Raw genomic sequence first — 21,209 nt, forward strand, 5'->3', positions numbered from 1 at the left:
GAGGAAAGGGCTAGAGTTATGTAGGCCTGTGCTCAGTCTTGCTTGGCCAGAGTTCAGTGGACTCACTGTGCTCATCTATTAAATGGACTAACTGTCCCACTTAGGATAGCTTTGAAAAGTTCTAAGGATTTAATAGAAACTATGCCAAATTGCTGACAATGGTACCTGCTCCATAAAATTAGTTACTAAGGTGATAGCACGCTTCTGAGTGTATTTGTCACCCCACTCCTCACCCAGACCAGAAAACACCATCTACATCAACTCTGTGTCCAAATGTTGCTTTATCTTTCAGCATGAAAGATCTTCACAGTATCAAAAGAATTGAAAAAAATAAAATAAAATAAAAACAAAGAAAAACAAAAAACAAAAAACTGAACACAAAGAGAGCAGTATTGGGCCAGCAGTACCATCAGCCCCTGGCCCACAGCACAGGCCAGCCCAGTCCCCAGGTTCTGAGTGTGGAGGCTGCATAGCACCAGGAAGTGGCTCTGCTGAGGTCCTGAGGGACCCTAGCACAGCACAGCATCCATTCAGCGTTTGGTTGGTCCAGGATGGCAGGAGCAGGGCAGGTCAGGACAGGTGGGCAGGGTATGTGGAAGGAAAAACTGTAGACCTTCAGCTGGCAGTCGGGAGCTCAGGATGCCCTGAAGCAGCTTGACCTAGGCAGGGCTGAGAAAGAATAGAGAGCAGGATCACAGTGAGAACAGTGCACACCTGACTTCTCTATGCTGACTCTGGGTCCCTATGGAGGTAAAAGCAAGGGGTTCTCATTTTTGTTACCTAGGCTGAAAAAGGTGAACAGATTTCCTTGGATCACATCTAGCAGAGGAAGAAGGTTAAAACCCTGTTGGGTGGGAAGAAAGAAGCCCAGTCCTGGGGTTCTGGCAATTTGAGGGACAGTTTCTGAGGACCCTGCTACAGAATCCCCTTCTGGGCCAGGGCTAAGTAACCAAGCTACTGGTTATCTGCTCTCCCACTGGCAGGTACTGGAGAAGGCCAGCTCTGTACTCATACTCCTGCCTTAGGCTCTAGGGACACAGCCTGGGTTAGGTCCCAAGTCCATGCCAGCACTGCTTTCTCATGCATGGGGCTCCAATCCTGCCTAGAGGATGTTTTATAAGAGATCAGCCACGATGGGAGAAGATGGTTGGATATGGCTTCCTGAATGACAGTGGAATTTGGCTTATGGGAGATGTGACCCTTTTTTGGTCAGTAGGAACAACAGATGAAGTGCCTGGGTCTCTGCTACTCCTGGTTCCGTTGAGGTAGAAGAGAGGCAGGAAGACACCTAAAACCTGGAAGATGCTCCTAGGGTGTGGATATCTTGTGGATCAGGAAGCCCAGCCACCCCAGCAGAGAATGGCTAAGGGGAGTCTAAAAAAGACAGTCCTGATGTAGAGACATCATAATGACACTGGGAACACAGCCCCAAAGGCTGCTCAGGCTCTCCAGGCTGTCCCTAGGGAGCTGAGGGACCAGGAAGCCTGCTACTTCAGCCCAGAGAGCTGTCCTGGCACTGGAAAGAGGAGAACAGGGACAAGTGGGGATTTTGGGGGTGGAGGTTGGTGTCCCTGAGCTCAGCCCACCTACCTCAGCTTCCCACTGCCTTGAGGGCAAGTGTATAGTTGCTAGCAAGAAAAGGACTAACACCAGGGACACAACTCAGGGTTAAGACAGGAAAGTACACAACTGCAAGGCCCCAAGCCCAGCACTAAGGCGTGCCTGCTAGTTGCCCCTTTTTTGCACTAAGGTTCCCAGACAAATGCCTTCTCCAGTCTTCTGTATCCAGTCTAAGAATATCATCCAATGTCAATATTTCAGACAAGCCAGATATGGTGGTATATACCTATAATCCCAGAGATGTGGGAGGCTGAGGTGTGAGGATTGCAATTTAAGGCCAGCCTCAGCAACTTTTAGCAAGACCCTTAGCAATTTAGTGAGACTCTGTTTAAAAGTTAAAAATAGCTGGGTACAGTGGCACATGTCTATAATCGCAGTGGCTTGTGAGGCTGAGTCAGGAGAATTCCAAGTTCAAAGCCAACTTTGGTAAAAGTGAGGCACCAAGCAACTCAGTGAGACCCTGTCTCTAAATAAAATACAAAATAGGGTTGAGGATATGGCTCAGTGGTCAAGTACCCCTGAGTTCAATCCCTGGTACCAAAAAAAAAAAAAAAAGACTGGAGATGAAGTTCAGTGGTAAAGTGTCCTGGGTTCAATCCCAATATCAAAAATTAAAAAATTAAAAATTAAAAAAAAAATAGACAAAAGGAACTATGCAGGTGGCTGGAGAGAAGGCCAGAGCCATCTTGAGGCTGGGTCTCTTCTTTCTGGAGGCAGTGTGGTTAATATCTTCCTCAGGGAACTTGTCCCACAACAAAATTCTCCACACTTGGAGAATCTACAAAGCCTTGTTCTCACTCATTCTGCCCTTCACTGCTCCCTTGAGGCTGGCTGTTTTCACATTGCTTTAGTTGGAAGTTATTCTTGTAGTCTGCATTGAGGAACCAGGCTAAACAAGTGGGATTCAAATCCAAGAACTGACTGTATAAGAAGCAAGGACATCCCCATGGGTCTGCAGCTGCTTTGGCACTTGAGAGACAGCTGGTAGGCCTTGGTGGTGATACCCAGGGATGGCAGTCAATGAAGGGGCCCTGTAGGAAGAGCACTTGGCCAGAAAGGTGTGGTGGAGGAATACAAGCCTGGGGTAAGTGGCTGCAGGAAAAGAGGTGAGGTCTAGACTTTTGGACACTGTAAACTGGCTGTGTGGGGTTATTGTAGAGGTACAGGGGCCAGGACCAACAAACCCAAAATACAAACCCCTTGCCCAGGGCAGAGAATGGTTTGGCATGGCACATAAGGTGGCAGAGAGCAGGGGATGCAAGTAATACCTGGGTCTCTACCTCACTGAGCTGTGCTGGGAGCAGTTTTCTTGAGGCTAAAGTTGGTCCAATTCACAGCAACTTTCTGACGAGTTTGCTTTGCTGAATCCAAACAGAACCTGTTGGGAGATAGGAAGAAGCACATCAGAGATTCCCTCCCCTCCTCACTGGATCCCTTTTCCAGACACTACGTGTTCTACTCACTAAGAGACCACTTGGTGCAACACAACCTCTGTGCTCCCAAGAGTCAGGGTCTGACAGGCATAGGAGCTTTGCTGGTTCAAGAATCATGAGGCCAAGGGGACAGGAAGACCACCCGAGATATGAGTTCCTTCCTTACCTCATATTTCACTCTCTAGCTGTACTAGGCTGGCTTCTATTCCTCAAAGTATACCCTAGCCACACTGTCAGATACCTTCTCACTTTCCCTGGCCAACTCAAGTCTTAATTTTCAGGTTTCAGCTTGGGTGTCACCTCTCCTAGGAAGGCTTCCTGGCCTGCTTCTGCCCTTTAGCTCTATCTTCTTCCCATCCCATAGTCCCATCATGGCCTTACATCTCTAATAGCACTGATCACTGTGCTGTATACTTCTGGACCTCTCTCTGTGTAGACTGACCCCAAATCCCAGCTATCCATAGTACAGGAAATACAAGTGAATAAATAAAGTGAACAAAAGCTGGAAAAAGCTTAGATTTAGGTGCCTGATGTGCTGCCTCCTCCCCATGCCTTGCATCTTCCCAGATGTTCCATTCTAGAAGGTGGCTCCCTGGGTTCCAACAGACCGGGTAAGTGGCAGGGCCTGGAGGAGTGAGGTACCCCAAAGGGCCAGGGAGTAGGCCTTTCTGAGGTTCAAGATGCAATGTGGGACCTGGGTGTTCAGGGGCTCCCTTGCAAAGTGGGAGAGCTGGGAGCCCACGCCTACCTCTTGAAGTACTCCACCTCGCGGTCAGTCTCATCCATCTCCACCCCATCCATGTCCTTGGGCAGGAACACATCGTCTAGGAAGACAGAGCCAGGAAGGCTCAGTGCCCATGGCCAAGCCTCTGGGGTCACGTTTTGGGGGGCAGCGTTGCCCATACATGAGGACTGCCCTCCACCCTGTGGCCTGGTTGGGGTGGGGGGCCAGCCATTTGGTTCCTGGTGCACTCACCCAAGGAGGAGGCTGACTTCTCCTGCTTGTTGCGGCTCCGGCGGCTGCGGCTTTTGCCCTGGGGCAAGCTCTGTGGCCTTGATGGGCCTGGGGGTTGTACAAACTCCGGTTCCAGAGAACGTGCCTTGATCTCACCTGGCCAGTTCTGCCAGGAGTTGCCCTTCTCCTTGTCAGTTTTGGGGCTGTCAGCCCAACCTGGTACTGGCCAGCTCCCACGGTTGCCCTCTCCAGCCTCAACACAACTGCCTGTATTAGGAAGCTCTGGGGCCTTGCCTGGCTGCTTGGGGCCAGACATCTGGCTCTTGGCACTGGGAGCCTCTATGTTGGCTGGAGGCTGGGAGGCCAGGTTCACCTCGCTCTTCTTGGCCTGACTGCCCTGTTTCTTGCCTTTCCGTGGCTTCCCACCTGTGGCCACAGGCTCAGGCAGCTCCTGCTTACAACTGGGGACTTCCTTTGAGCTTGAATCCTCAGAACTAGGGTTGCCTGGTTTGGGTGTCTTGACCCAGATCACCCGGGACAGGTTGGGCACGGTGTTGAGTCTCCTCACTAGCCCATTCTCAGGGATGATACCGGGAGGAGGGCCCCTCACCTCTGTCCATGGTGGGTGGGGGCCTCTCATTTCTGCCCATGGTGGGGCTGGCTCACCTGGTGCTTGTAACGTGTGGCTCTGGGGGGAACCCAAAGTCAAAGGGGACAGGTCAAGGTTGATGTCAGGCCGTTGCTCTGAGGAGCCATTGAAGTTTGAGGTGGGTAGAGTCTGGGGCTCGGGCTCAGTAGCCCCTTCCTTTGAGAAGCCATTGCTGTCCATGCTAAGCTCACACACGCTGAAGCTGGCACGAATGGAGTCTTTGACAGTGTTCTTGATTTCCTGCAGACGGCTGCTCAGGAAGTTGTTGACCCGATCCAGTTCCTGGTCAGGCCACTCCAACAGCCTTTCCCTGGCAGGCCTTGGCTCCTGGCTTCCAGAAACACTATTTGCCTGCTTCAGAGCTTCTGCTGCCAATTGGGCCTTCTCTTTTTCCTGCCAATACAAGAGGCAGTTTCAGCAGAGGTCTATCAGCTGCCAGAGACAATATGACACCTGACACATCAGTCTGGGGCCCAGCTTTGCCACTAACTTGCTGGAGGCAGAGCCTCACAATCCTGACCTGCTCCCCAACCCTGAAGGAATGAGGGTGAAATGTAATCAGGCAGGTTTGCCCTCCCCAGAGAGTAGGGTTTTTATGGTTTGTTCATACCAAGCCCTCTTTTGGTCCTAGAGCATTAGAAGGCTAGGATTCAAAGGGCCAGGTTCTGCTTCCCAGGTCTGAGTTGTATGTGCACTTGAGCAATTCATACACTTACCAGTTGGGTCCCTGTGGACTCATCAAAATGGGGACAGTAATTCTGGAGTGAAGACCAAAATGGGGATTCATGTGAGGAACATGGCTGCTGGAGAGGCAGTCTCTCCAATTCTGCAGGTGGCAGGGGAAAAGTCATATTATGCAGTCTTGGAAGGAAGATGTGGGTGCTGTGAGACTGTCACAGGAGATGTGACTGCTCTGGGTGGCTGGGAATGCATGTGCCCTCCTGATGCTATGTCTGAGTGCTCTTCCCATAGCAATGCCTCTCACGATTCAGCTGGCCGCACTCAAAGTGTGCCCACTGGCATAGATAGATTAGCCATACCAGGCCCTGGTATCAAGATGTAAAAGTAGTCCCTCAGCCCAGGGAGGCTCTGAGAAGCTGGGCATTGCCAATAGGCTTTGAGAGACTCTGATCTGGAGAATGGTAATCAATCTGTTGGCTATCACTCCCATTTCAATACATCACCAGGCAAATAAGGCCTTTAGAGGGAGACAGGAAATAAGAGACAGGTAGGAGAACCCTTGGGAAGGATGTGGTGGTAGAGCCCTTGGTGCTGGATGACTCCCACCACCTTAGGTATTTTTAGTTGATTTGGGAATAAAGGGGGAGAAACAGAAAAAAGAATGAGAAAAAAGGAGAGCTTGCCACCACCTTAGAGTCAAATTAAAAGTGGTTGACCCTGTGTCCTAGTAAACAGGCATTTATTCTCTCATTTCTTTTGAACACTGGCTCTATGACTGACTAAGGTCAGCTATTCCTGGGGGACCTTGGACAAATTGCTTATGTTCTCTGAACCTTAATTTTCCAGTTTATGACTTAGGGAGAAAAAGTGCCTCTACCACACAGGGTTGTTCTGAGGATGGCCAGAAGTCTATGCCAAGTCCCTTTCCCATGTGCTAATAAGGCTTACCTTGGTAGTGGGGGCTCAAATGAGCAACAGGGTAGCCTGAAGAAGCATTTCTAGCTGTGTGTGGGGTTTAGAGGACATAAGGACGGTCAAGGGCCCAGAGGTCCTTTCCCCTCACTCCTTCCCTACACCAGCACAGCTTTGCTCTTAGTTGTTATAGACTGAAAATTCCATGGAAGATTTCATTCAGAGAAAAATACTTTTGCTGCTGAACCAAAATGTTTGAAAGGTACTGGTGTGGAGGGAATGCACTAGCACCACATACACTCTGATACTAATAGGAGAAAGCACAGAAATGCACATCTTTTGCTACATACCAGGAAACTGACTTCTTTAATCTTGATTATTATCCTTGCTGCATGGTGATTTTCAATTTATAGATGAAGAACCTTGACTTTGGGAAGAATATGGAACCTGCTCAAGGTTACATGGCTAGTATAGTGAGAGTTTAGATAATACACCGGGAATGATCTTCAGAAGTTGCCACGGCTTTCAATTTCATTTGCCAACCATTTATTGACCATCAACTCTGAGGCAGTGGGCTAGGCTCTGGATGGACAGCCATGCATGAGACATGGTCTCTGCTTCACTTACTTTAGTCTGCTGGGGGAGAAGACATGTAAACAGGCTGTTTAATTCAGAGCTACAGGGAGATGATGATGCTCCTATCCCAGACTGGGTCATCAGGGAGTGCTTCCTAGAGGAGGCACTGAAGGCTGAGTGAAATCATCCTGGACAAAGAGACAGTACTTTCTAGACAGAAGGAATAGCAAGCATAAAAGCTGGGAAATGGAAAAGTATATCATTAGGGAACACAAACCATTCAAAGGTACAGTTGGAGTCTAGATTTTATTTTATTTGGGGGTGAGGGCTGGGGAGGAAGGTCAGAGAGGAAAGGCTGAGAAATGAAGCTAGCAAGTTAAGTAGGCGTTGGATCCCAAAGAGCCCTGCAGGCCATACTGGGTTCTGGTTTCAGCCTGAGGACAATGTTCAGCCACTTAAGGCTTTGAAAGTAGAGGTGGTAGGTGGAAAGAAGTGGACTGGTTAGAGCCATTAGGGAAAACAGCATGGATAGGACTTTTGGTTGGGTAGGGAGAGAATGAGATGCATTGAGAAAACTCGGCCAACCACTATGGCTGCTATAGCAGCCTCCACAGACCAAGCATTCACATGTGCCAGGCACTCTGCCCAACCTTTTCGTGCGTCTCTTCATTTCATCCTCAATAATCTGACTTAGGTTCTCCTGTTATTCTCATTTTATAGATGAAGAAACTGAGGCTTAGAGGTAAGTGATTTGCCCAAGGTCATACAGCAAGTGTGGCAGAGCAGAGCTTCAAACTGAGGTCCAATTGCAAGGCCCACTGCTCTCAGTCAGTACAATGCACTCCTCCAGGATGGCACCCAGGGGTGAGCTTTGTTCAGCAATCAGGGTGGATGGTGGTGCCACTGACTAGAAAATGGAGAAAGATAACAAGCTCAGTTTGAGATATGCTGAGTGTGAGGTGTGTGGGGGACATCCGTGAGAAGGAGCCCAGTAGCAGTAGGGGATATCAATTTGAAGTGCAGGGAGTATAGTGCAAATTCCATGGCTTCCCTCTCCCAGGGAGATGTGCTCAAGAGGGAGGGCCAGGTGCTCACAAAGGACAGAAAGTGGTCTGAGAGGCAGGTGAGAAAACTGGAGAAGATGGTGTTCCCACTGTTTCTTCCCTAGCCCTGCCTGGCTGAGGGTAGAGGAACCAAAGACAAAATTTGAAAAGGAAAACAAACAGAATGTCAAAGGTTGCTAAGTGGATGAATATAACTGATTTGGCAACAAAGAAGTCAGTGTCATTCTGCAGAGGGGATGGAGAACAGTCTGCAGTGAGTTGACAAAGGGAGGGGTGAAGACAGTAAACACAGACATCTTTTCAAGAAATGGCTTTGATGACAGGAGAGGTTACAAGCTTGAGGAACAGTCTGTTTTGGAATGAGAGCAGTGGGCACAGTGACAGGCAATGGGAACTGGCCCAGAAGAGGCTGCAACTCCAGAGCAGGTGGCCTGGTGCTAGGTTGAGGGCACAAAAAAGGACCATGTGGGTCTGGGTGAGAAAAGGCTAACTCTTCTCTCATGATAAGGAAGAAAGTAAGTTTGCAGGTGGGATGGTCAGTCGACAGAATGCCTATTCAATGGCTTTTTTCCTTGTTGACATGGGAAGTGGTTATGTACCAAAAACAAGGGGGAGGTGGAGGACCGTGGAGGACCTGGAGGTTGGAGAATGGAGTTCGGACAAAGAGGCCATATGAATAGGCATAAGGTGGAGCAAGGTGACTAGGGAGCTATAGGTGGCTGGCCAGGCAATGTGTGGGCTCAGGCAATGGGAGAACATCTGGCCAGGAGCCACAGACAGATATGGTCATGTACTATTTTTGAGGTGTATAAGGGGAGGGGCAGTTCTTCTGAGTGGGTGTTGACAGAAGGGCAATGGGGCAAGGAATTGAGGGTACTGGCAAGAGTGACTGCATGATGGGTCAGTTCACTTCCTCTTATACCAATATTTATTCAATTCAAGAGAATGAGTGCTAGATTGGTGTGGGCATAAGAGAAAGGAACAGGTGACAGTCTTCAGTGGAGGAGGTTACCTATGGCGGGGCCAGGAACACAGTTTCAAAAGATCAGGGGTTAGTATACAAAGGTGAGAGTCATGGTCTGGAAGTGGGATGGTAAACAGAAAGACACTTGGCTTTACCCATCTCCCAAAGTGAGAGTGAATAAACAGTCATCGCAATCTGGTGCTAGGAAAGCTGGGCTATATTGGACCAGATTGTAGTTAACTCTGGCAGGGGGAGGGACCTCAGGGTGAAGGCTGCTGTCTAAACTGATAATGACAACAATTATCCCTGACCTGACATGGCAACTGCTGCCTGTGGTCCCATGATTTTACATCTGAGGGGGCAGGGATGCTTGGTTTGTGTGTGTTCTGGTCTCTAGGCTGGACCTAGCAGACAGTGGCTGTGCAGTAAGCTTTGGAATGAGTGAAAAGATCATGACAAATGGCAGCTTAGAGAGATGTCCAAGGTGTGGTGGGAGAATAGCAGAAGAATTCCCTCAGGAAGTCTGCAGAGGAGGAAACATCTGAACCAAGCTTGCAGGAACAGCTTATCAAGAAGAAAAAGTGGGTAAATAGCATGAAGAGTAAAGGGAAAGGGTTGTTTGGGCACACAAGTTTATGAGAAGCACGCTAGGACTGGAAACTGTTGAGGGTACTCTCTGGGGACCTAACTGGGGGCAGCTGCCTTAAGAGGCCACTGCAGCTCACTGAAATCTCTGGCTGGCAACTTTGAATGGGAGCATAAAAATTGTTGGCCATTTTCTGAAGGCAGCAGTGGGACTCCTTAGCTGAATACTTCAGGTTGCAGAAGGATCTTAGTAATTCTTTAGGTTGGAGAAAGATGGAAATCACTTCTGCCTTCCAGAGCGCTAGTGTTGTTTGACCACCCAGGATTAGGAACTAGTTATCAAACCCAAATCCTTTTGATGCTGGGCTCCTGAGTATGCCACTGTGCAGATGCAGTTGGGGATAAGTGGGCAAAGAGGTAATGAAGCTGCAGGGAATACACCATCAAGCTCTGGGACTCACCTGGCAGCAGGGCTGCTCAGGAATAGCTCTCTAGGTTCAATCCTTAGCCCTGAGGACCATTTCATTCCCATTGCTTCAATTACACCTTTGTGTTGGCAACTCCTAACCCTGCACCTCCATCTCCACGCTGATGTTTCTGAATCAGTGTGCCCCAACTGCATTCAGTCTTCTGCAAATGCCATCCTGGCTCAGTGAAAGGCACTACCATCATTCTCCATCAGATCACCAGGCCTGTCACTTCTGCTTCTTCTGTTGCAGCCCTGTTCTTAATTATCTCTCCCTTGGCCTGTCTCTTCCTGGCTGGAACATCAAACTCTAGGTTTTCCTGCCTGGAGTATCACCCTTTAATTTACCTTCCATACCCCCAACACCACAATTAGAATAAGATCTCAAGCACACTCTTTGATGACAACCCTCCAGTAACATCCCTTCACCTGGAGGCTAAAGTTAAAGCTTATCTTCAGCTGGACCTCTGAGGCCCTCCCTTGCCTCCACTGTGTCTTGCCTCTGTTGTTTTCAGTTTTGGCTTTATCAAGCTGCTCTGGGATGTGCTATGCCAGCTGCCAGGAGGCCCTCCTGATGTGTGTGTCCTCACTCCCCATGGCTCTGCTCACAAGTCAGCCTCTTGTAAAGCCACTTCCGGGCAGGATGGGAGACTTCCCTCATTCCAGTGTTTGTCACACACAATGTATTTGTCCAGTTTTGTGTGTTTCCCCAGTGGACTGAGCTTCTCCCAGATGAGAACTTAAATGCATCACACTTTGGCTCCCAGTATTTATAGAAATGTTTGCTGAATGAATAAATGACTGAATGAAGCAAGTTCTCGGTTTGGAGGAATCCAGTGAGCAACTTCTGAGGCCAAGAAACATTTTTCCTCCATTCACTTGCCCCCAGACTCTCTGACCCTAATTCCTCCCAAACTCATTCAGACCTTCCCAGAGCAGTGAGCTGTGCCATGGCCTTTGGCAGCTAGCACCATTCATGCCCCAGAAGTCTTGGGGCTCGGGGTGAGGGATTCCTCAGGGAGGATAGGCAGTAGAGCTGAGCTCCCCCCACACCCACCTTCTTTTTCAGCTTGTGCCGGGCCCGCTTGGCGGCCCTGGCGCTGTTGGGGACTTTGGGCTCCGTGCTGTTGATGAATTCCAGCAGCTCATCCACATCTCGGTGGTCCACGGCGGGCTCCCCAGGGATCCCGCCCAGGGTGCCCCCCTTCATGGGCAGCTCCTCTTTCCGCCTGGTCAGCCTTGAGCGGAGCTTCTCCCGGATCTCGGTATAATTCCGACTCGTCGGGGCAGCGGGTGGCTGGGGGGGGGGGAGGTGCTGACATTACACCCTGGGCCTGGGAGGCCCGTAGCACTCCCACCCGCTGGCACCAAGTATGTGGTGAGGAGCGAGACAGCTGTTCTCCCTACCATCAGCCACAGAGGCCAAATGCCTAGGCTCTGAGCCAAGGCAGCCAGGGGTGAAGGGAGTAGGAGGAAACAGGGCAGAGCTGGGCAAGCATGGACTGGGGAGCCAGGCTAGCAGGTTTGAGCCTGGGCTTCATCACTTGAAAGTTGTATGACCTTGGGCGAGTCACTGAGTCTTTGTGAGCCTCAATTTTATCATCTCTAAGATGAGGATAACAGCGCCTAGCTCAAAGGCAACTAGTAGTTGAATTACTTTCATTCCTCCTATCCTCAGCTGCTCTGCCCTAACCGGCAGCCCTTTCCTCTTCACCTTATGAGACTTCTGAACTGCTTTCTCCCCTGTGCAGAGACAGCATGTACTCTGATCTGAGTCTCCTTCCTGGCGCCGTCTGTGCTCACGGCCTGTCCCTCGGCTGGCTGTCACACTTGGGGAACTGAGAGCCTTTTTGCTTCCACTCTGCCTTCATCACGCACAAGCGTTCACTTCTCTGGGATTACACACGTATACATACTCATCAGAATCATAGCTTTCTCTCTGCCATTTCCTTTCCTTTTGCCTAAAGAAAAAAAGTCAATCTTAAGAGAAACCACGAGAAGAGCAAAGGTAGCAAAATGTTAAAAAACCCCAACCTCATAAATGTGCCCTGAAGCTTAAGCGAGCAGATGCAGGCACCAGGACTCACAGGGTCCAAGCGCAGTGATGATCACCATGATGAGGGGGTCTCTGGGAAAAGCAGGGTACTCCTTTGCTCACCTTGGCTGGCCCTGAGCCCTGTCCAGCCCAAGCAAGCTCACTCACCGCATTGTGGCCGAAGAACTCACAGTAGCAGCAGTCACAGAACTTCCCATCTCTCTGATGGGTAGAGGACGAAGTGCAAGAGCTTCGCTCAGAGCTGCTATCCTCTTCCTCGCCCAGTCCCTCATCTGCCTCACAGGTCTGGGGCAGCTGGCAGGCCAGGCCACTGTGTGCAAACTTGTGCCCCTTGCACCCAGGTTCCCTGTTGCAAGGGAGGAAGACAGATGAAGAGGTGAGGGAGGGTAATGCAGGAGTGGGCAGCAGGAGCCTAGGGAGGCATTACAACCTGCATCTGCCACATCAACTGTCCTTCACTTGCTATACCTGTGATTCTCACAAGAACTGTCCTTCAGGGTCATCACAAACACAAACCTCTGAGGTTTCCCAGTGCCTCCCCTGCCTATGCCCACTATCCTTCTCAGGGAACCATGTGGACTTTATTCTCCTGTTTATATGTATTACTATAATGGTCTGTTTGCTTATTTGCCTCTTAAGTGTGTAGCAAGATCCAGTGTGTAGAACAACAACCTTGCACACAGCAGGTGTTCAGTAAGTAGTTGTCTAAACCAAGTACCAAGCTGATGGCTCTCCTCGTAACCCACAGGTGATCAATGAGGTTGTGTTTCCTTCTACTTTCTAAGGTCCTTGTGACCTGAGTGTGGTCTCAGCAGCAGTGAGTGGAGCTGCCTTAAATAAAATTGAGGCAGTACTGAGTTGAGGAAAAGCAAATGTGTCTCCTAGGCCACAAACTAAGCTACTGCTTGTGCCTGGTACTGTATATTCAGCATGGCATTTCTTTTTTGGTACTAGGATTGAGGCCAGGAGTGCTTAGCCACTGAGCTACATCTCCAGTTGTTTTTATTTTGAGACAGGATCTTGCTAAGTTGCTGAGGCTGTCTTTGAATTTGAAATCCTCCTGCCTCACTCAGCCTCCTGATCTGCCGGGAGTATTTCATCACGCCCAATGGGCCTCTTGTATTGTAGAGAATATTTCCCCAGAGTAAGGATAACACATAGGCTAAACTGAAGTTGGGCCATCAGCAGCTGAAGTGCTGCAGGAACAGGTTGAAGCTCAAGTGGTCAGGGAGCCAAGAGTGAGGTTGAAGCTCCAGGAGCTGTGTGGAGTTTCAGTTCCCAGGGCAGTAGAACACAACCCCTCTCTGCTGCTGAAAAGGACAGGAAAGAATGTAGCAAGGATTTAAAAAGGAGGGTGGGAGGAACTGTTATCAGTGGTGCTTACAGAAATTTACTCCAAACTGACCACTGTTTATTTTTCACATTAGCAGCAAATTGATTTAGGAAAAACAATGTGCTCCAGCCAATACTGAGAGACCAGCACTCTTATTATTGGTGGTTATAGTGATGTGGAGAGCATTTTGGAAAGGAACTTTTCAGTGCATGTTAAGAATCCTCCTTGGACTGGGGATGTAGCTCAGTTGTAGAGCACTTGTCTAACATGTGCAAGGCTCTAGGTTCAACCCCCAACAACACCAAAACAAATCAAAACACCCCTCCTCAAAATAACAAAGGAATAACTAAACAGCCTTTATCTGAGAACTTTTCCATTCTGAAGAATCTGTTCCATGGAGAAAAATCTAAAAAAGGTTTGAGGTTAAGATCTCTTTGAAGATGTTAAAATGGTAGAATGACCTAAATGACCTAAATGTTCGGTAACTAGGGAACAGTGAAGTGACTACTGTTAATTTTCTCCAGACTTGAACACTGAGGACTAAGAACACCACAAAGGAACACAAACATGCTAATGAGGTAATGCTAAGTGAAAATCAGAAGCAGTAAATCTGTACAGATGCCATTAATATCATGTGAAAGATATATGAGGGAAAACTCTTTTAAGAGTAGTGGCAGCAGGGCAGTGGGATTTTGGAATGGGAAAATATAGATGCATAATAAACATAGATCTGGCTTATAAAAATATACATCTACCTTCTCCAAAGAATTTACCTCAAATATATAGTAGTATAACTTTTCTTAATGTGTAAATTACTTCTAGGGATTGCCTAAAGGACAGAATTCCCCATTCAAATACAGATTTAGAATGCTTATTACAGCCTTATTTCTCTTGGTTAAAAAACTGGAAATGCTTACAGGTTTAAGAATAGAACGATAAATCATGCTAGAGCTATAAAGTAAGATGTTATATGTGGTCCTTGAAAAGTTACAGGAATTTAAACTGGGGAAATGCTCATGATATGATGTTTAAAACATCAAGAAAACAGACCACAATTATTAGAAGTTTAGGTTATAAGAACATTTTTTTCTTCTTCATACACTTCTGAATTATTCCAAGTTAAAAAAATTCCCTTTATAATTTAGAAAACAATTTAAAAAAAGCATCTACTATGTATGTATACATATACACATATCTGTCGATCTATGCTGGGGATTGAACTCAAGGTCTTATTCTTGCTAAGCACACACTACCACTGAGCTACCCTCCAGTTCAATCTAACTTTTAATTTGTATCCCAAAGGCACCCTTGGCAAAGTTTTCCAAAATTCTTTTGAGTTCTGGTGAGCAGGGAGTGTGTCTTTCATACAGCTCACTTACCTGTGAGTGCTAGGGAGTGGCTGAGAGCTTGGTGGTGGGAGGAGAGGCCCGCTGCAATGCCCACTGCAGTGCCCACTGCAGGGGTGGTTGCACCCCGAGAATGGTGGAGGCATCTTCAGGAGCGGCATGCTGGTGGAAGGTAGGTGGGGGCTCTGACATGGCCCTGGGGGATGGGGGGCGGCAGCAGCAGCAGCCACAGGGCACTCTGAAGCCTGGGCAGGGAAAGATGCTGCTGGGGTGGTGGGCAGCAGGTGTGGGTGGGGTGGGGAGCCAAGGGAACCAGGGTGAGAAGGGATCAGAGATGCTGGCTGGGGGTGGTGGCCAGTAGGGCTGTTAGGGGGAGCAGTGAGGTCTGAGTGCTGGTGGTGCTCCGAGACAGAAAAAGCCTCACCTGTGGGTGGAGGGGGAAGAGAGGGGTCAGACTTGGGAAAAACCCCATGAGCTCACTGCCACAGCATCCTGCTTATTTTACCAGAGGGCATAGCGTCTTAGCACAAGAGACCCTAGAGCTGGAGAGGATTCTATGTGGGCAGCAGCTCAGCTGGATAAGCTTTAGGAATCCACGCCCAAACCCACAGAGAGTCACACATCTCTACTGTGCATGAGCATGAACAAAGGATGTGTGTTTGGTCTCTCTGGGTCTATCTAGGAACTGCTTATTCAAAGTCTTCCCTTAGACTTGGGACAGGCACTACAACAAGCTGAGGCTCTGAACCCAAGTGATCATGGGATGCCTGATTCCTGGGGGTGGCACCATTTTGAAGAATCTGTCCCTCCATTCAGCAGTCTGATAGCAAATCATATTTATGTAATAAATCAATAACTCAAGATTCTTCTCTCTGGGTCTCTGAGCATTATCCTAATCTAAAGAAGGCTTCTAAAGCTGCTAACTAACTAATTAGCATGGCAGATTACATGGCCAATCTCTTGTGGACATGAAGTGCAGTGTTTTTATAGCCATCTCTCAGGTACAGGAAACAAGGCTGGGGAGCTGAGGAAGTCCAGGTTTTCTGTGGTGCTGCAGGGCAGGTGTTATGAAACCTAAATCCTACTTCCCTAAGCACCCCTACCCTGACTCCATTTACTCCTCAAACAGTGCTCACCAGGTCTCATCCTGGATCCAATGTGAACAGTTATCAGAGTCAATGACAATTTGAGAGCAATTTTCTTCTATCAGCAGTATTTTTCAACTTTAGTGTCATGGGGAAGGTGTTTCACAGAGACAGAAGTTCTAGGTTGCCCCTGCTGCCATGAGGACAGCTCAATTTTCACTTATTTTAATAAACAATCTCCTGATTTATGAAATAAAGTACACAGGAAAATACAGCTGTCTATGTTGAGGGGGCCTCACTCTCTGCTGAACTAGGAGAACTCACCAGGGATGGCAGGAGGACTCCCAAGCGAGCTGCCTGGCACAGCACCACTGGAGTGTGGGGAGTTCCAGAGGCCCGAGAGCTTGTGTGCAGACAGGAACGAGCTGGGATCCCAGTCCCCTGAGTTCCCATGGCAGGAAGAAGAGGAGGAAGATGAGGATGATGAAGAAGAGGACGAAGAAGAATGAGAATCACCCCCACAAGACTGTGATTTGCAGGATGTGTGAGACAAGGAGATCTGGAAAAGGGGGAGAAAAAGGCTCATGATCAAACAGCAGAGCTGACTCTACTGCCTCCGTGTATACCAAAGGCACTCCCTTCTCCCCCAGACCTCTTTGCCACTGTCAAAACACAATCAGCACAATTAGCAACAGGCATAAGCAAGGGCTAGGACTTTGCTAGTTGGGGGCTGTGCTGCTCTCAGTTATGTAAAGCGGTGAAAGGCTGCTAATAAGAGGAAAGGTTTTCAAGTCAGGAGTCCTGAAGCTTAATGGATCCTGGGTAAAAGAGAAAGTGTGGAGAGGAATGAGAAATGAGGAAAGTCTGGCCACCACGACTAATGGGATGGCAGACATCCATGGTTCCCAGCTATCTTGGAAGACTAAGGCACATTTTAGACCCTCAAACTGACCTTTGCCCTCTGTGTCATACTGTTTGACTTTCAAACTGCCACAGAGCTGAAGGCATCAGGATCACATGACAGGGCAGGGCTATGATCTGCCAGAACTTATGAGCAGGTCCTTATCTTGTGCATGTACTATGCTGAGGGGCTGGTGGGATACCTGAAATCTGTCTCTTCACCCTAATCTGAACCCGAGCCACAAAAGCTGTGTCAGGGTAAACCAGTAGTCTCTCAGTGCCTGGGCCAGGGGAAGGCCCAAGTAGAGCCTACTTCCCCGAATACAGGAAGGAACAGTCTGATTTCCCTGGGGAGGTGGCTGCTCTGAATTCAGGGACCCCCTTTCAGCGGTTACTTACTGCCACTGCATGTTCTTGACCTGTCTGCCTTTCATCTTCTTCCATGCTCTTTCGGCAACTCTGGCAGACCCATAAAGGCATCTCGCCTAAGAGATTCTTGACGAGCTTTGGCATGAAGTCAGGGGGCAGCTTCTCACCCTGCAACACCAGTCCATTTTGTGAAGGGCCTTCTTCCCAGCCTTTCCGTTCACGGTGACATAGCAGGCAGCAAGTCTGCACAGACTGGCTGGAGGTAAGGGGGACCTGTACAACAGACAGATATAGGGTTTCCCAGGAGGGGAAAGACTCTCCTTAGAAATAATACTAACAGTACTAATAATGCCACTTATTACATACCAGGCACGGAGGCACTTTATAGACATAATTTAGATTTAGTCCTTATAACAGCTCTGCAAACAAGGTGTTCTTACTCCCATTTTTTTCCCCTCTTAAATGAAAAAATGGATTTTAAGAAGTTAAATGAGTTGCCCAAGGTTACAGAGCTAGCGAGTGGTTGAACTCCAGGGAATCTGACTCAAAAGCTCATGCTCAAATGTTCTAATGCACCAATGTCCCCAAATTTCAACGGTTAAAGGTGGCCCTTCTCTCTCTGGCATGTTTAGGAGGGGGTCAGGATCCTAAGGCTGCCTGTGCAGCTTTCAGACCAATCCTCATCTGGAAGGAAAGCATGCTTTCAGTTGATAGAGAATTTGGGAGAATGTGTGGGTTTTCAGGAGAGTTGCACAATTCTATTAACTGCAGCAACGTTTTGGAGAAGGGGTTTGTAGAACTAGTCAAAAAGCATCAACTCAATTGAAAGTTTATGTTGGCAAGGAGGTTAAGGCAGACCTGGTACTTACTTTCTTTTTTGGGGTACCAGGGATTGAACCCAGGGGCGCTTAACCACTGAGCTACATCCCCAGTTCTTTTTACTTTTTATTTTGAGACAGGGTTTCACTAAGTTGCTGAGGCTGGCTTCGATCCTCCTGCCTCAGTCTCCCGAGCCACTGGGATTACAGGTATGTGCCACCATGCCTGGCTCAACCATGGTACTCTTGAGAGGCAGTGAGGATGATAAATAGAACCTGGATTTTGGGGTCAGATGGACATGCATTCTAGTTCCTGCCCACCAAGAAGATGACCTTGAGCAAGTTATTTAACTTCTCAGAACTCTGATTCCTATTTACCTTGCAGAGTTGTTGTGAGGATTGCTGAAAAAGCAGGTAAAGTGCCCAGCCCTGTGCAAGCCCATAGGAGGCCCAATACACAATCATTACTTGGCCTTTTTATTCTCCTTCTAGACAAACTTGAGTCCAGTAATGTAAGTCTGAAGGCTTCACATAGAAGGGACCTAACTGGGAGACTACTTGCATTTTGGCCCTGATTAATAGCTTTTCTACATCCTGAAACTCTGTAGTCCCACTCTGACATTGGGTATGGCCATGTCACTTTCTTTGGCCAATGGTATGTTAGCAGAGGTGCTGCCAGCATAAGTGTCTCCTTGTTTCCTTGCATAGCTGGGCTTGCTCACTCTTGCAGCTCTGCCATGCCACAGAGGCATTACCAGGTGGTTGCCGAGGATGTGAGAGTGGCTGTAGAGATGAACGACATGTGTAGAGAAAACAGTCTTCCTGGCTAATAAGCCAACTGATCAGATATATGTGAGCAAACCCAGCTAAGATCAGCCAGACCCATTCAGATCATCAGAAACACCCAGGCAGGCAGTGGACTCAGGAGAAATAACAGTGTTATTTTAAGTTACTAGGCCTTGGGGTGGTTTGTAACAAAAAATAACCAATATACTTTCTTTCTTTCTTTTTTGTTTGCGGGTGCTGGGGATTGAACCCAGGGCCTTGCGCTTGCAAGGCAAGCACTCTAACAACTAGCTATATCTCCAGCCCCAATACACTTTTCAAACTTACCCTCCACTAAGTAATGTGTTTGGAGAGGGTGTCATCCTCATCCTACCAATGAAACAAATGCCATCATTTGTCTCCAGTAAAACTGCCAAATGAGTTGGCATTAGGGTATCCTTAAATCTGCTATGTTACAATTATACTAACCTAGGTCCATGGTTTTTCAAAAAAGCAAGGATCCAAATAGCAGTACCAGGAATATAATGAAACATTTAGGTACATGGAATTTAAGCACATGGAATTGGGAAGAATACCAGCAACAGAAATTTTACATGTGGAATTCATAAAAGATACTGCCTATATAGACTCTGCCAAGGGAACATCTTAGAAAGAAAGGCAGTTGTTTAACGTTAAGCTGCAAAATGGACCTATCAATGGTTAAGTATCTCATGAAAGGGTGGAAAGTTGATGGTATTTAGAGCCAACGAGGCCTTTTTGACAACTGTACTCTGGAAATTTTCCACAGTTCCAAGATGCTATAGTAACTCTGGGTGGAAGGAGGAGACTAAGGGTGCAAGTCTCTTTCCCTGTGATTATAGTGACCATGTCAAGGCAAAAACCAGGACAGGAATTTTACTACAGTTTCATTTCATTTGCATGTTGAATTCTAAAATCATTACATAAGATGAAAATCATACTTATAAGAGTAAAATTGGTCTTGAAATTTGGGGGGTGGGCAATGGGGGTGCTGGTTATTGAATCCATGCATCTTTTTTCCCCCTAGTTCTAGGGATTGAACCCTGGGATTTTTATACATGCTACGAAAGTGTGCTGCACTACCACTGAGCTACACCGGTGTCCTGAAATTCTTTGTATGGCCTATAAAACACAATATATATGGTTTTGTAGGTATGTCCAAGAATTCACATATATAATGAATGTTTAAGGCAATATACAATTTGTTTTCTTTTAAAAGCAAACATAATTCTCAAAAGTAAAGTGTGTGAACATTGTGATTGTACTTGGTGCCAAAGTACTTGTGGGAGGTGCTGGATGAGATGGAAAAAATAAAGGCTTTGGCATTAATATTGGGCTACCAGGCTGGGGTTGTAGCTCAGTAGTAGAGTGCTTGCCTAGCATGTGTGAGGCACTGGGTTCGATTCTCAACATTGTATATAAATAAATTTTAAAAAAAGGTCCATTGGCAACTAAAAAAATATTTTTAAAAAATACTAGGCTACCATCACTTTACATTCTACTTATCCTTTCTGTATAATCATCTGTAAAATGGGATTAAGTCCTAATTTGCAAGATTAGCTGAGAATTAAATGTGACAAAGCACCTAGTCCAGTGGAAGGCACATAATACTTTGCTCAACATAAGGCACTAACTATTAACATGATGGGGAAAAATGGGAAGCAAAAAAGGATTTTTTTTTTTTAATAAAGAGTATGATGGATGACTGTAAAATGACTTGTCAGAATAGAAAACATCTTAATCTCTGACTTTGTCCTTAAGAAGTCAATCCTTAAATTTCCCAGATACTCTGTACTTTCCTACCTCATAACTTTACTAAAATGGATCCTTTGCTCAAGTCTTTTTCTTCCAGTGTTTCCCAGTGAATAGCTGGGCAACCCTGAAAGGCACAACTTAAATCCAGCCTCCTCTAGGCATTCCTGGAGAGTCCCATTTGCAATTCATTTCTCCTCCCCCACACTCCCCTAGCACACTAAGCCTTGGTTACAACACTAGTGCTTTCTGTTTAATTTATTTACCTGCATCTTCTGTCCCTTCTATGAAGCACAGACATCAGGTCTGATTCCTGTCTGGATTCTTAGTGCAATACAGGGCCTGGCTCAGAACATAGGCTTAGCTGGCACATACTAGTTCAACCAGATTTGTGAGGTGTCCCCATGGCAATAGAGCTGCCAGGCAGCTTGGTGAGATGACAGAGAAAGGCCTACATCTCTTCAACCCTAGACCTCTATCCAAATGGTTCCAATTTCAAGAGTGAAAAAGTAGAATATTATAGTCTTCAGGGATTATACTGAAATGCCCCCAGTTAATAGAAAAGATGCAAATCTCTTGAGACAAACTGGTCAAAATAACTGAATCAGCCATCAATAGAAGTCACTTTATAGGTAGGCTGTCTTCACAGGTAAAGGAAGAAACATAGGGCCTGGAAAGTTAATTAAGCTCTAAGTGAAGCAGGGATACCACCTATACTGCATAAAGTTGCCCAAAGGACTAAGTGACATTAGAAATATAAAAAGCACCTAGCTCAAGGGATCCAAGTTAGTAAGCACTCATTTCATTATCTAGGCCCCTTGGATGTTTTGTTTTTATTAAA

The 21,209-nt window shown here is 47.3% G+C and overlaps 1 protein-coding gene across 2 annotated transcripts in view; it reads right to left on the reverse strand.

Moving 5' to 3' along the window:
• Nucleotides 1-262: 262 nt before the first annotated feature.
• Nucleotides 263-21,209, reverse strand: part of FAM193B (family with sequence similarity 193 member B) — a 31,945-nt gene continuing 10,998 nt past the window's right edge. Inside the window, exons 2-10 of one of the 2 annotated variants that reach the window (XM_079145336.1) lie at nt 17,025-17,267; nt 16,050-16,284; nt 14,674-15,064; nt 12,109-12,310; nt 10,963-11,202; nt 4,030-5,050; nt 3,802-3,877; nt 2,901-2,998; nt 263-669 (exon numbers count right to left, since the gene is read on the reverse strand). In XM_079145336.1, the coding sequence (XP_079001462.1) occupies nt 2,902-2,998; nt 3,802-3,877; nt 4,030-5,050; nt 10,963-11,202; nt 12,109-12,310; nt 14,674-15,064; nt 16,050-16,284; nt 17,025-17,267 (2,505 nt within the window). In that variant the 3' untranslated portion in view covers nt 263-669; nt 2,901. Of the gene's footprint in view, nt 670-2,900; nt 2,999-3,801; nt 3,878-4,029; nt 5,051-10,962; nt 11,203-11,619; nt 11,835-12,108; nt 12,311-14,673; nt 15,065-16,049; nt 16,285-17,024; nt 17,268-21,209 lie in introns of those variants that run through there. The other variant, XM_079145337.1, reaches the window with a different exon arrangement.

The sequence above is a fragment of the Sciurus vulgaris genome (assembly GCF_902686455.1).
Source record: "Sciurus vulgaris genome assembly, chromosome: 6".
NCBI classification, from domain to species: domain Eukaryota; kingdom Metazoa; phylum Chordata; class Mammalia; order Rodentia; family Sciuridae; genus Sciurus; species Sciurus vulgaris.